The sequence below is a fragment of the Salvelinus namaycush genome, chromosome 3 (genome assembly GCF_016432855.1).
Source record: "Salvelinus namaycush isolate Seneca chromosome 3, SaNama_1.0, whole genome shotgun sequence".
Lineage (NCBI taxonomy): Eukaryota > Metazoa > Chordata > Actinopteri > Salmoniformes > Salmonidae > Salvelinus > Salvelinus namaycush.
Window position 1 is genome coordinate 70,061,571 of NC_052309.1, and position 14,638 is coordinate 70,076,208.

A 14,638-nucleotide genomic window follows, 5' to 3' on the forward strand; every position below is an offset into this window, starting at 1 on the left:
TCCCTATATTAACCCAGAGATCAAGCCAATGGGATGCAATTTAAAGGGTGGGAAAGGCAGGATACTGCACACTGACAAATCACCAGATGTACTTTCATTTCACCCTTAATGTAGTATGACGTATGAATGATTTGGGAAGAATCTAAGTAGTTCGTTTTAAGACGATATGAATGTGCTATAAAGCCTTTACAGTTTTTGTTATTTTAAAGTGGGACTTGAATCCTCTGCCACAAATATGTAAAACTGTAATAACAATAATGTCATATCAGATCAATCATGCGCAATCATGACAGCAGATGTTCGCTTGGCAACCGACTTAGCAGTCATGTCACAAACCTAATAGGATCCCTAGCCAATTAGTTGGCCGAAACAATACTCTCTGTCATGGCAATTTAAGGTTGGTTACAGCAGCTGTTGTTTTGACATCGAACTTGTTCATGGTACGGTAGAGATCAGTCAATCCTGTGCTGGATCAAGTCCAGTTTGGTTATGAGGAGTGATGGGTCTGGTGTAGGCTGATAGAGATCTATGAGGTGGAAGTATATGGCGGTACAGCTCTGCTTGAGAAATGTGTGTTTTCTAAGAGCTGTCAACTGTATGCTAGACAAGTACCATCCAAGCCAACAGATTTATTGTAACCTATTTTTCCTGTGGTTTAATGGTATAACTGATAACAAATCTCTGATAACAAGTAGGTTTTGGACCTCAGTGGAGGTAGAGCAAACTAGCTTAACTGAACCCTACACAATAACTGCAAAATCTACAACACCATCAATGTTTTACTCCTTTTATGATAGATCCCGATTGTGATATACTATATCTCAGAGAGAAAAAAATGCAGTGAAATGGTGGATTGCACAAGCAGCTTCTGCTATATTTTGGAGGATGAGCCATACTTTGTCCAGAGTGGCACTTACAGCAAGTGCCAATTTACCAAGACTCATCGTTGGTCCAACATGAACATTGAACAGGAAAAATACAGTGAGAATGGTCCAATGATGTCAGTATGCATGGTCCTCATATATAGACTGATTTAATATCTGCATGGGGTTAGGAAGTACAGTATGTATTTTTATTTCTAGTTTAGTTCACAAATAAGATAATGACTGCAGAACTGTAGATTCAAACAAGCCTCTACTGTATAGGCCTACATTAAGCTTTCATACAGTACAATGTAATCACTCTCATACTAACAAATCCATTTCTGCATCAACTGTCATGGTTTCATCTGAATCTGCATTTAAATAATATTAGTGATTGTGTATGTGTGTCATGTCATTTCAACCATTTCCATTAAAACGTGGGCATCGTTGAAACGTTATTCAGGCTCACTCCAAAGCCATTGTGCCGGCAGGCCTACTGTAATCAGATGTGATCTGATATGCTGATTTCATCAGTATGTAAAACTTGTTTCCCAAACTCGTTTTGTTTTTTGCCCTAGCACTATACAGCCGATTCAAATAATCAAAGCTTAATGATGACTTGATTATATCAGCTGTGTAGTGCTAGGGCAAAAACAAAAAGTGCACTCCTTGGGGGCCCCAGGACCGAGTTTGGGAAACACTAAGTAAAACAATGACATCCCTGCGGATTTTGAAGTAAGCACTCCCAAAGATTTCTTGATTGACTTATTTCTATGCACATGATTTATTGAGACCTGTCCATCAGAAAGCAACATCTCTCCTACTCAATTTTTACTAGACCTTGCTGCTGGCATGGCTTAGCAGCCAATGGATGTGTGCATCTTCATGCCATGCAAGATGCTAACCAGGTCACTTTGGGTGGGAAGGCTACAGAAAAGACACAAGATGCTAACCAGGTCACTTTGGGTGGGAAGGCTACAGAAAAGACACAAGATGCTAACCAGGTCACTTTGGGTGGGAAGGCTACAGAAAAGACACAAGATGCTAACCAGGTCACTTTGGGTGGGAAGGCTACAGAAAAGACACAAGATGCTAACCAGGTCACTTTGGGTAGGAAGGCTACAGAAAAGACACAAGATGCTAACCAGGTCACTTTGGGTGGGAAGGCTACAGAAAAGACACAAGGGGAGTGGACAGGTCCCTTGGGTAGTCTGAGCATGCACCGGCTCCCTGTCACGAAAATACATGGTTGTCTTTTGGTGATTGTTGACGTGGAAGAAAAACCATTTCACCTTTTCCCATTCAATCGCCTGTTAGCACAAGACCCTGATGACAATAGAGCTGTAGAGCTGGAGGGTTTCTCACACTGTGTAGTGAATGCTGTGTTCTGTGTTGACTGATAGATTCCCTTTCCCATAACTAGTGAAGCATTAGATTAGCTATCATACATGCTATGGGTAGTGTTGTATATTGGAAGGAATTCTATCAGGTCGGCTTTGGTCTCACAATTCTTTCATCAGTCCCAGTGAAACGAGCATCAAACCATTGTGCATGATTCATTTGAAAATACCATGGAAGCATAATCTGTTGGCTTTTCTGAACACCAGCCTTTGATTTCAGAACTATTTTATCTCTCAATTGCTGTGGAACCATCACTAATTTCTGCAACGTCACTGTGATTAGAGCATTACTAAGGTGACTCATGATTAAACCTATTAGGAGTACATTTTTATCCTCACAGTTGGAACACAATCCACCATTCTTGTCAAATAAAACATCCAAAAGGAAATAGTTGCTCAAATTTGCGCAATGTAGGGATTCAGGACATGAGACATAATAGAAATTGTAGTGTTATGAGAACCAGAAATATTTAAAAACTTTCCTCCCTATCCTCGTGGTTTGAACATTTGAATGAATTGGTTTTAAAACATTTGTGAATCCATACGTTCAACAATGATCCGTCTTGTGTTCCCTAAAGTCCCTTCAGCCCCATTGCAGTCATAATTCAGCAGCATTAAGCACATCATGTACTTCTCTCATTCTCTTCCAGAACTTCTAAAGTACTACCAAAATGTCAGATCTGGAAGACTTCAGCAAAACAGCAGGGCACTGGAACACATCGGACAGCTACCAGCTGAATCCCACCAGTGTGATCGTGCCCGTGGTGTTCTCGCTCATATTCCTGCTGGGGACCATTGGGAACAGTCTGGTCCTGGCCGTCCTCCTCCGCAGCGGCCAGGTGGGATACAACACCACCAACCTGTTCATCCTCAACCTCAGCGTGGCCGACTTCTTCTTCATCATCTTCTGCGTGCCTTTCCAAGCCACCATCTACTCCCTGGAGGGCTGGGTGTTCGGCTCCTTCATGTGCAAGGTGGTCCACTTCTTCATCAACCTCACCATGTACGCCAGCAGCTTCACGCTTGCCGCCGTCTCGGTCGACAGGTATGTACGCTGTAGCTCTTGTTTCGCTAATGTCTCATTTTACGTTAAAATGTCAAAACATTGAAATACTCTATACAAATGTTTCTACATGTATACAGATTCCATAAGAATATCTTTATTCTCATTTTGGGTTAAGTACTTCTTTATGGCTCATAACGAGGAGCTGATAGGAATAGACTTAATTTGTGAAATATTTTGTCATTTTTATTCGGCTGAGTTCTAACCGAAAGCACAAAGACATAACCTGGGCAGCATCTCTAAAGGTCGATGCCAATTAAAGTACAGAGTTCTATTGCCAAGGTCACTATTTCCCTCACCTCATTTAAGTCCAGCACACTTCCTCTCTATACAAGCGCCCAATGCTCTCTCTACAGAAGAGGATGGACGCTCATTTAGCAAAGCACACGGCAGTAACCTATACTGTAGTCATCCATTGGTCATTATTACAAAACAGCCTTGACATTTTCACAGAGCATAGGGAGATAGAGAGAATGATAATCAGGCATTTATTTTTTGGCAACCCCTGTTGGTCATGTTAATTGAAAGTATTCATGTGATCAAGGGAAGTGCAGTTTATCTGTATTAAAATGTGGAAATGAAAGAGTAGGTCTTGACCTGAAATTGAGGCTGAATCTGTGATTGAGTACAGTAAAAGAACACTAATGTGTTATCCCTACATGAAATTGACATATTCTTCTTTCCTGCATAAATGGATGCCTTTTATTCTGCAGGGCCCTCTTTTTTTCCCTACATTAAATAAGGGAGCAGAAACCCTGGTGTCGTTTACCTTTTGGAGGGGGACATTCATTTGATAGATGTCTTCTATGTGAAAAATGAGCATCCACTCAGGCTACAGCTGAGACCTAGAATAACCAGCAGCAATTATTTCACTGCCAGGTTGGGATGAACAATACACACACACTGATTGCCATTTCATGAGTTCCATTTGCAGCACCAATGTGCCGCTTTTCTATTAAACCCCAGAAGCAAGCGCTCATAATATTTGTATGTCTTTGTGCAAGCAACACAACAGTAAAAACAATTAATTCCATTTAGAAGGTGGAGTATAATGAAATCCCAGTTGACTTGCAATTACACATATAAAGCAAACAACATACAATGAGTGTACAAAACATTAGGAACACCTGCTCTTTCCATGAGACTGACCAGGTGAATCCAGGTGAAAGCTATGATCCCTTATTGATGTCACCTGTTAACGCCAGACAATCAGTGTAGATGTAAGGGAGGAGACAGGTTAAAAAAGGATTTTTAAGCCTAGAGACAATTGAGACGTGGATTGTGTATGTGTACCATTCAGAGGGTGAATGGGCATAATAAAATATTTAAGTGCCTTCGAATGGGGTATGGTAGTAGGTGCCAGGTGCAACGGTTTGTGTCAAGAACTGCAATGCTGCTGGGTTTTTCATGCGCAACAGTTTCCAGTGTGTATCAAGAATGGTCCATCACCCAAAGGACATCCAGCCAACTTGACAGAACTGTGGGGAGGATTGGAGTCAACACCTGCCAGCATCCCTTTGTAACGCTTTCGAAACCTTGTAGAGTCCGTGTCCCGAAGAATTGAGGTTATTCTGAGGGCAAAATGGTGGGTGGGGTAAAACTCAATATTAGGAAGGTGTTACTTCATGTTTTGTACACTCAGTGTATATTGATTCATGGCATTATGTTTTAATGGAATATGTAACTAAGTCTTTCTGTTTGGTCTAGGTATCTGGCCATTCGCTACCCTCTTCGCTCTAGAGAGTTGAGAACGCCCTGTAATGCCGTGGTTGCCATGGTAGTCATCTGGGGACTATCATTGATCTTCGCAGGACCGTATTTGAGCTACTACGACCTCATAGATTACGCCAACAGTAACGTTTGTGTTCCAGGTTGGGAGGAGTACAACCGCAAGGTGCTGGACACGTGCACCTTTGTGTTTGGTTATGTGATCCCTGTGCTCATCGTGAGCCTGTCCTACACCAGAACCATCAAGTACCTGTGGACTGCTGTGGACCCTCTGGACGGGATGTCAGAGTCCAAGAGGGCTAAGCGCAAAGTCACCAAAATGATCATCATCGTCACAGTGCTCTTCTGCATATGCTGGCTGCCCTATCATGTGGTGATCCTATGCTATCTGTACGGAGACTTTCCCTTCAACCAGACCACATACGCATTCAGGATCCTCTCTCACTGCATGGCCTATGCCAACTCCTGCCTCAACCCCATTGTGTACGCCTTGGTGTCCAAGCACTTTCGCAAAGGCTTCAAGAAGGTGTTCAGCTGCATTCTCAGTAAGAACGGCAGGAACAAAGTGCATGGGGTACATGTAGCCAACACAGTGCCTGGGTTCCAGGCGGGGTCCACAGAGGTGTCACAAATGAATGAGGACAATGTACGACAAAATGACTGTGAGATGAGCAGCCGGCCCATTGCCGAGCCGAGGGAAGCAACTATAAGCCATTTCCAGAAATAGCCTTGAATGATGAGGCCTATAGTAAAGGACTGTGCAGATTGCCTTATCACAAAGACTTTTTATTCCAACCTCAAAGGGAAACTCAATGATGACAGTATCTCGGTTTTTGAGATGGTGACAAATGGGAATTTGATGAGAGGGTAAAGAGAGCATGATCCTTAAAAAAAAAACATGAAAATGGTTCAAATATAAAATTATAAATTAGAATACTAGTCATTTAATTTATGGGTTGCACCTATGTTTCATCACAGTATTGGTTTGAACATTTGTTTTAGGACTGATGCCGACTGAGCATTCTACTCTATGCATTATCAATGAGCGCTGAGGAAGATATCATCAAGTGCATTACAACGGCTTGGAAATACAATTTACATTTCAAAATGAGGCAAATAATTAGTAGGAAAACCTTTTGTCATCATTTTGATGTCATCAGATGGACTTGCAGAATAACGTTAGCTAGCAAGCTAAGATTGAGTGGAGATCACCGCATTTTAGCTAGCTAAGTTTAGCATTGCTAGCTATATTTGACAAACTTTGCTAGCTAATGACAACATTACCCTCTGTCTAAAGTACATTTTAAGAAATGATAATGATGGCAAAGTTGTTTCCTACTAAATATTTGCCTACTTTAGCAACGTCATTGTAATTTAGATGAAGCAGTCATTACCCTCCGTTCAGAATGACTGGGTTTATCACAACGTTTGGGCACCACTATGGCAGAGGGCGGCTTGAGAATGCTCATAACAATGGCATGACGCGACCGAGTGACGGAGGTGCAACCTATGAATAGGATCTCTATGGGTTCAAATGTATTAGGCTGGTGGTGTTATCTTTTTGCTTTGCACATATTTGTATGGTTCTCTCTGATGTTTACTGAACTCAGTCACTTAAGAGTTGTGTTGCTGTTGTAAATGCCATGCTGCTAACTATATTATCCTTTATGGCCTCTATTCACTTGTATTATCTAGTCTGTCTGTTAAACTCTATGAAGTCAACGTTCTCTTTTCTCTGTTTCCTTTCTTCACTTTCCTAGTTTCCCCTTTTCTAGTCGAGTCTCCTTAAAAGCTTGTATACTACCTCACTGCTGTGTTAAACTACCCTCCCTCTCATTTAGAAATTCCGAGAAATGCAATTTTCCACCAGCAGGACTGATTTTCCTGCAAAAGGCCAGAATAGAAAAGTATATATTTTATATTTAGAACTCTCCTTTATACCCGGCAATTTTGTCAAAATGCAATGTGCTTTCTGTATTATTTGTTTTCGCCTTTGTGACACTTCCTTATATCTGTACTTTATGCTCTTCTCTAACTTGTTTATGTGTATTGGATGAGATGATGTATTTGGTTAAATATTGAATCAACATTTAGAAGTAGATGTAAATATCAATGATCAAATAAAATGTTTTATGTTGCAGTATTTAATGCTATTATTGGTAACATATCTAACCCTAATCCAAGCTTCTTGTGAACAACCCGGTTCAACCCTAAACCTAGACATATCCCTATGTAGTTTTTATGATAGGTACGTTCATGTAAAGTAGCTATTCATAAGCAATTTGTTTAAACTAAGATGAACAAATATTGTGTGTTCTAAACATTCAAGCTCTAACAGACCATGCTTTAAAAGCTCAATTGGTTCAGCTTACTAACAATTTTTCCCATGAAACAAATAGCTCACCACCTCATGGATATCTTAGCCCATATACTGTAGATTTTCAACATCTCTAACTCTCAGTATGACTAATTAAAAGCACATTCCGCCTGGGGAATAGCAATTGCTTTCATGGGAATTGCTTTTATCCCTATATGGGATTTCAGTCCCTACATCAATATTCACAAGTACAGTATTGAGACGTTTAGAAAAGCAATAAGGAGTTGTAACAGTCACATTATAGCTCCTTGTGTTCTTTGCAATGCTAGGTTTGGCAACATGCACATTACCCATCTAAAAGCTAGGATGGAGTATGTATCCTTTTCTGTTCACCCATTAATAATAGGAGGAAACACAGGTGACACACAATTCATATTAGAAATGCTTTGTGTGTTTGTTTTGAGAACCTTCATTAGTAAAAGGTATTAGGACAATAATGCTCTACAGTGGTCAGTATCACACATCATGCATTCTGAAGGTTGGAAAATTAAATGAGCTAATCCGAACTCAATGGAAGACAGCAACTATTATTGTCACGTTCCTGACCTTATTTCCTTTGTTTTGTCTTTGTTTAGTTGGTCAGGACGTGAGCTGGGTGGGCATTCTATGTTATGTGTTTCTATGTTGGGTTCATGTTCAATTAGCCTGATATGGTTCTCAATCAGGGGCAGGTGTTTTACGTTTCCTCTGATTGAGAACCATATTAAGGTAGGCTGTTCTCACCGTTTGTTTGTGGGTGATTGTTCCTGTGTCAGTATTTGGGCCACACGGGACTGTTTCGTTTGTTAGTTTGTTCCTGTTCGTGCGTTCTTCGTTGTCTGTAAGTTCTCATGTTCAGGTCTGTTTTCGTCGTTTATTGTTTTGTAGTTTGTTAAGAGTTTTTTCGTGTTCGTCTTTCTTTAAATAAATCATTATGTCTTCATACCTCGCTGCATATTGGTCCGATCCTTGCTCCTCCTCAGACGAGGAGGAGAACGAACGTTACAATTATCATGCAAAGAGTAGAACTAATTTACAATGCAAGACGTGAGGAGCCTCAATTAGCTAAATCCCACTTCAGGTATTCTGTATGTCTAATAAAATGACTATTATCATACTAACAGTCACAGGTTCAGTCTCACCCAATTCTTATGAAGCATTTTCTAAGACCTTTCCAGTCAGGCTCACCATCCTACACATTTTATAATTGTCTCTCCAAATGGTGGTTCGATACATCCACCAACTCCATTGATCCTATTCTTTCGATGGCAGGCAATCATTTCCCATGTTTCATTCACTGGCATTACAATGAGTACAGACAGTAAATATAATTATTGAACTACAGGCTCTCTGTTTGCACTGATATAATTATAGAAAGGCATTGTTTGTCTTGTGATTTTTTGAGGATTTTTCAATGACGCTCTATAAGGCTCAGTACTTGTTTCTGAATTGTCGTGGCAACCAATCAATAAGCCTGCAGCCTCCCTTGTCCTCAGAGCGCTTACTCTCATCTGTTTCACACCTTGTAGCGTTACATCCTTGAACGCATCTGACCACATTTGTACATGGAATAAATATGAAACTGTATGAAGATAGAGCACACAGTGCTGTGCGTACACATGAAAGATAATTATTTTCTCCATTAAAGCCAGTGGAGGCTGCTGAGGGGAGGATGGCTCATAGTAAAGGCTGGAATGGAGTCAATGGAATGGTATCAACTACATTGAAACCACGTCTGATACCATTCCATTGACTCCACTCTAGCCATTATTATGAGCCGTCCTCCCCTCAGCAGCCTCCACAGATTTAGGCCTACCTGTTCTTGGCAGATTGTTCCTCTAGGAAGTACCTCATACTGTAACAGAATATCAATGAAAGCAGCAAGAGAGAGTGAATGAGCGAGAAAGGGGAGAAAGAGGGAGCCCCCAGAGATCCTTGCATCTCTGGAATTTGACCTGGGAGCAGGCAGCATTTGCATACAGGAGTTGTCTCTGCTTCACTTTGAAGGAGCTCCTGATTAAAGAATAAAGCTTGCAAAGAAGAAAGCCAAATGTAATTATCATGCATAGACATTACAGAATGACTCTGTCCAATGTGTGCTAAATGAAAGCAACGTTATGCATAAACACAGCATGATTATGACTCATCAGTGTATCATCATCATGGTGGGAGTGCATTCCTTGATGTAATCACGCTGTAAGGGATTTCAGTTTGAAATGTAGCATGTTACACCCAAAACCCAAAGCAAGCAATTAAGGCTGGGATGAAAGCTTTAATTTTGGCACACAGTAATTGACTGTAACATCTGTCAAGTGTGCAGTGGTGGTACAAGATTTGAAGTTAAATAGAGAGTGGTTTGTCTCTACGGATTTGTCCCTGAGATGTGTTCTCTGACTCGTTCACTGTTAGGATAACTCTATTGTGCGGAAGACTTCCTCCATCCCAGAATGACGCAGCTCGGACACAATGTCCTGGATTTCTATATTGACAAAAGACAGAGATTCAAATCCATGTCCACGCACCAGCTGAGTGAAGAATCAAGTGCCTTACTGTTTGACATTGTACCACTTCAATCTGTAGGGAAGATGATACAACTGCAATGAGTTATCTTTCAAAGAGAACTCCATTGGTAGCCTACAATGTCCATTATCCTTCAATATTACCAAATTAGAAGCAGGATAATGAAAAATGAGTGACAAACAAATGAAATGTGTTCCGACAAACTGGCTAAATGTCTGTGCTTTAATTTTATGAACTGTTTTATTGCCTAGTAGCAGTAGAGCTTGAACATACTCTTCCAGCAGGTCAATACTCCATCTAATTGTCTTTTTAATTGAAAAATACGTCATTGTCTCTCACCACAGAGAGTTACTAACTCCTCAAGACCGTTATTGCAGCACTTCCGTGGACTGATAGATGTGAAAAGTTTTGATATCAGGCTACCCTTATTGCTTTAAGCCTCAGACACTTTTTTCTTGAAGAACAATTTAGGGGTTAGTGATTAATGGCTTCATTTGTACGGTTTCAGGCTTGTACTGAATTGAATCTGTTCTTATGTAACAGTCTCTCCTCTCTCATGAGCATTACGGACTTTTATTAAGCTTGGGTGATAAAGTGTGGGCCAACTGGGTGGATTACAAACATACCCTAAGTGTATATAGGGAACATGCTGTTAGATTAGATGGCATTGAATGTGCCATGATTAACTCTTGAAAGAAGACGTTAAATACGTAGTAATGTGTTGTAATTACTGATGATCCAAGGGAAAGTCATAGAGGTGAGTGGACAAACCATAACCTCCATTTCCCTCAGAACCCATCTGCAGTGTAGACACTTCCTGTGAAGATGATAATAGCAGAGCTGAAAGTCTAGAGGAGTGGAGTGCTTTAGTCATGGCCTTGATGCTGTTTAAACCCCTCCATTCCTGAAATCCGTGGTTGTCAAGCAGCAGTAAACGTGATCTATGAGACTTCAGCCTCCGGTTGCTATGACTCAGGGTAGAATTAACTCGATGAACAATTTGGAACATAAATAGACGACGTTTGAAAAAACTCACCCCAATTACTTCTTAGCATCATATAGACTGCTCTTCTGAAAGCCTTTTTGTTTGATATGGATCTAAGAAAGTCAGGCAGAATAGAATACACACACACTTGCACAGACACACACACTTTCATTCTCTAAAATAAGGAACTTAATCATTTCCAACACTCAGCATGCAGTTAGCAAGCTCCCTCACTGCTTTTGATATATCCTATCTGGTATATGATCGTTTATAGCGGTCTTCACTTGGTCATTTTGTGCATATGTATACATTTGATTTTCTGTAACTACTACATGTGTCTGCTTACCGGAAGCAGCGTGGTACTGGTCAGACACCGTGTTATGTGATGAAACGCACGGTGTCGCCAGTGCGCACTCATAGCCCGGAGTGCTATATGCCAGCCCCCCGCAAGTGCCATGCGAGAGTGGGCATCCAGCCAGGTCGGATTGTGCCTGCGCAGCGCGTTTGGTCTCCGGTGCGCCGTTTCGGTCCAGGGTATCCTGTGCTGTACTGTGTCTCCAGGGCGTTGGGAGGGTGCAGTTCGCCCTATGCCTGTGCTCCGCCCGTGCCGGGCGAATGTGGGCATTGAGCCTAAGGGAGAGGTGTGTGTGGTATGCACCAGATCTCCAGTGCTCCCCCACAGCCCGGTTCAACCTGTGCCTGCACTCTGGAGAGTCCGGGCTAAAGTGGTCATCCAGCCTGGAGGAGTGGTGCCAAGGCTGCGCACCAGAGCTCCAGTGCTCCCCCACAGCCCGGTCCATCCGGTGGCTCCTCCACGCACCAGGCCTCCTGTAGGTCTCCCCAGTCTGGTGGGTCCTGTGGCAGCCCCACGCACCAGGCTGTCTCTCCGTCTCCTCCCTCCAGGTTCTCTCTCCAGTCCGGAGCTGCCAGAGCCGCCCGTCAGTCCAGAGCTGCCAGAGCCGCCCGTCAGTCCGGAGCTGCCAGAGCCGCTCGTCAGTCCGGAGCTGCCAGAGCCGCCCGTCAGTCCGGAGCTGCCAGAGCCGCCCCTCAGTCCAGAGGCGCCCCTCAGTCCAGAAGCGCCCCTCAGTCCAGTGGTGCCCTCTACGAGGGTCTTCAGTCCGGGGCCCGCTGCGAGGGTCCCCGCTCCAGAGGCGCCACCTAAGTGGGCCAAGACTGAGGTGGAGCGGGGTCCACGTCCCGCACCCGAGCCGCCGCCGTAAAGAAGGCCCACCCGGACCCTCCCCTTTAGAGTCAGGTTTTACGGCCGGGAGTCCGCACCTTTGGGGGGGGGGGCCTGGCTATAGAGAGGCTTTTAATTCTCTATTTTGGTTAGGCCAGGGTGTGACTAGGGTGGGCAGTCTATGTTCTTTTTTCTATGTTGTTGTGTTTCTATGTGTTTGGCCTGGTGTGGTTCCCAATCAGAGGCAGCTGTCTATCGGTGTCTCTGATTGGGAGCCATACTTAGGTAGCCTGTTCCAACCAATGTTTGTGGGTAGTTGTTTTTTGTTTCGTATTCTGTACCAGACAGAACTGTTTCGGTTATTCTTTTTGTAATTTTCGTGTTTAGTGTTTGGTTATTAAATTAAATATGAACACGCACCACGCTGCACCTTGGTCCTCATCTTCTTCTCTTGAATGCCGTGACACCTGCCCGTAATGGTTATATGAGAAGGTATTCCAAGGTTTCCAACATAAGGCCTAATATTTCCACTCTGGTTGTGTCTGTTCATTAGTAATTCTAGCTCAGGGCTGGTGTCTGCATAGGGGATGTAATCCTCACCCACGGATTCCATTTATTATCCTCCTCGCTCCCTGCAAAAGAAGCCTTCTCCTACTGCAACAGATGTAGGCCAAATTAGAAAGGCACCAGGCATATAAATGTAGGATACATTCACAAATTAAAAGTTTCTCTGGGCAAGAGTGCTTGTTCAATCCAATATGTGAAATCAAACAAGGGCTGTGGAAACATCCAACAACAATCCAACAAGAACTACATGGCTGGCTGAAGGAGGGATCTTGAAGAATGTGCTTAGGCTTATAATGCTGCCAAGTGTTCCTACGGACCCTTAAAGGAAATACAGTATACTTAACCCCTACTTGCTGATAGTGGTACTGTATGAGTCCCTCTTGACTTTCAAATATCTAGAATATTGAAGACACTGATAGGCAAGGCTGGCATGGAAAGATCAGCTATTAAAGGGAAATCTGTTGGGTCAAGAGAGGGTAATGCCGGGGAGTTGGATATATGGTTTGAGATTGACAAAGCACAGGTTTATATAAGGACTGTGAGGAAATAGCATAGAATTAGGAATTAGAATACTAGAATGGTCATGAACCTTCTTATGATGATATAAAAGGTCAGCCATTTTGGTAAGGGAGTTGTTAAGCCATTGGTCAAACAGTGCTGTAATAAGATATTATATAAAACAATTCATTTGAAGATTACTGCCACAGATTGTTTGTTTGCTAGCTAGCCAGACAGTTTAAGTGAAATGATTCCCCCCAAAATTCAAATGAACTGCCAATATGCCAACATTCCATACAAACAATGGAGTCAATCCACAGCCACACACTGCTGAAATTAGTTGATAGGACTTAGAAAACTTGTAAATGCAAAAAGTATCAATATTGTATCATAATATAACACACAGCTGTCCAAAAAAACAAGCATTGAGACATTTATGGTCTGTATACATACAGTTGAAGTCGGAAGTTTACATACACTTAGGTTGAAGTCATTAAAACTCATTTTTCAACCACTCCACAAATTTCTTGTTAACAAACTATAGTTTTGGAATCTACTATAGTTTTAGACATTTACTTTGTGCATGACACAAGTCATTTTTACAATAATTGTTTACAGACAGATTATTTCACTTATAATTCACTGTATCACAATTCCAGTGGGTCAGAAGTTTACATACACTAAATTGACTGAGCCTTTAAACAGCTTGGAAAATTTCTTCTGATAGGCTAATTGACATCATTTGAGTCAATTGGAGGTGTACATGTGGATGTATTTCAAGGCCTACCTTCAAACTCAGTGCCTCTGCTTGACATCATGGGAAAATCAAAAGAAATCAGCCAAGACCTCAGAAAATAAATTCTAGATCTCCACAAGTCTGGTTCATCCTTGGGAGCAATTTCCAAACGCCTGCAGGTACCACGTTCATCTGTACAAACAATAGTACACAAGTATAAACAACATGGGACCACGCAGCCGTCATACCGCTCAGGAAGGAGACGCGTTCTGTCTCTTAACGATGAACGTACTTTGGTGCGAAAAGTGCAAATCAATCTCAGAACAACAGCAAAGGACCTTGTGAAGATGCTGGAGGAAACAGGTACAAAAGTATCTATAGCCACAGTAAAACGAGTCCTATATCAACATAACCTGAAAAGCCGCTCAGCAAGGAAGAAGCCACTGCTCCAAAACCAGAATATGGTTTGCTACTGCACATGGGGACAAAGATCGTACTTTTTGGAGAAATGTCCTCTGGTCTGATGAAACAAAAGTAGAACTGTTTGGCCATAATGACCATCGTTATGTTAGGAGGAAAAAGGGTGACGCTTGCAAGCCGAAGAACACCATCCCAACCGTGAAGCACGGGGGTGGCAGAATCATGTTGTGGGGGTGCTTTGCTGCAGGAGGGACTGGTGCACTTCACAAAATAGATGGCATCATGAGGGAGGAAAATCATGTGGATATATTGAAGCAACATC

General features: G+C 42.2%; 1 protein-coding gene across 1 annotated transcript; it reads left to right on the top strand.

The window, feature by feature from the left end:
• The first annotated feature begins 2,934 nt into the window (after positions 1-2,934).
• Positions 2,935-10,247, top strand: LOC120044012 (galanin receptor 2b-like). The gene is made up of 3 exons (XM_038988606.1): positions 2,935-3,308; positions 5,034-5,763; positions 10,191-10,247. The coding sequence occupies exons 1-3, from the start codon at positions 2,935-2,937 to the stop codon at positions 10,245-10,247; spliced, it is 1,161 nt and encodes a 386-aa protein (XP_038844534.1).
• The last annotated feature ends 4,391 nt before the right edge of the window (positions 10,248-14,638 follow it).

Coding starts and splice junctions, on each gene's coding strand:
- LOC120044012 (XM_038988606.1), top strand. CDS start 2,935: ATGTCAGATCTGGAAGACTTCAGCAAAACAGCAGGGCACTGGAACACA. Junction 3,309..5,033: donor GCCGCCGTCTCGGTCGACAG/GTATGTACGCTG, acceptor TGTTTGGTCTAG/GTATCTGGCCATTCGCTACC. Junction 5,764..10,190: donor AGCCGAGGGAAGCAACTATA/AGCCATTTCCAG, acceptor TAGTAGCAGTAG/AGCTTGAACATACTCTTCCA.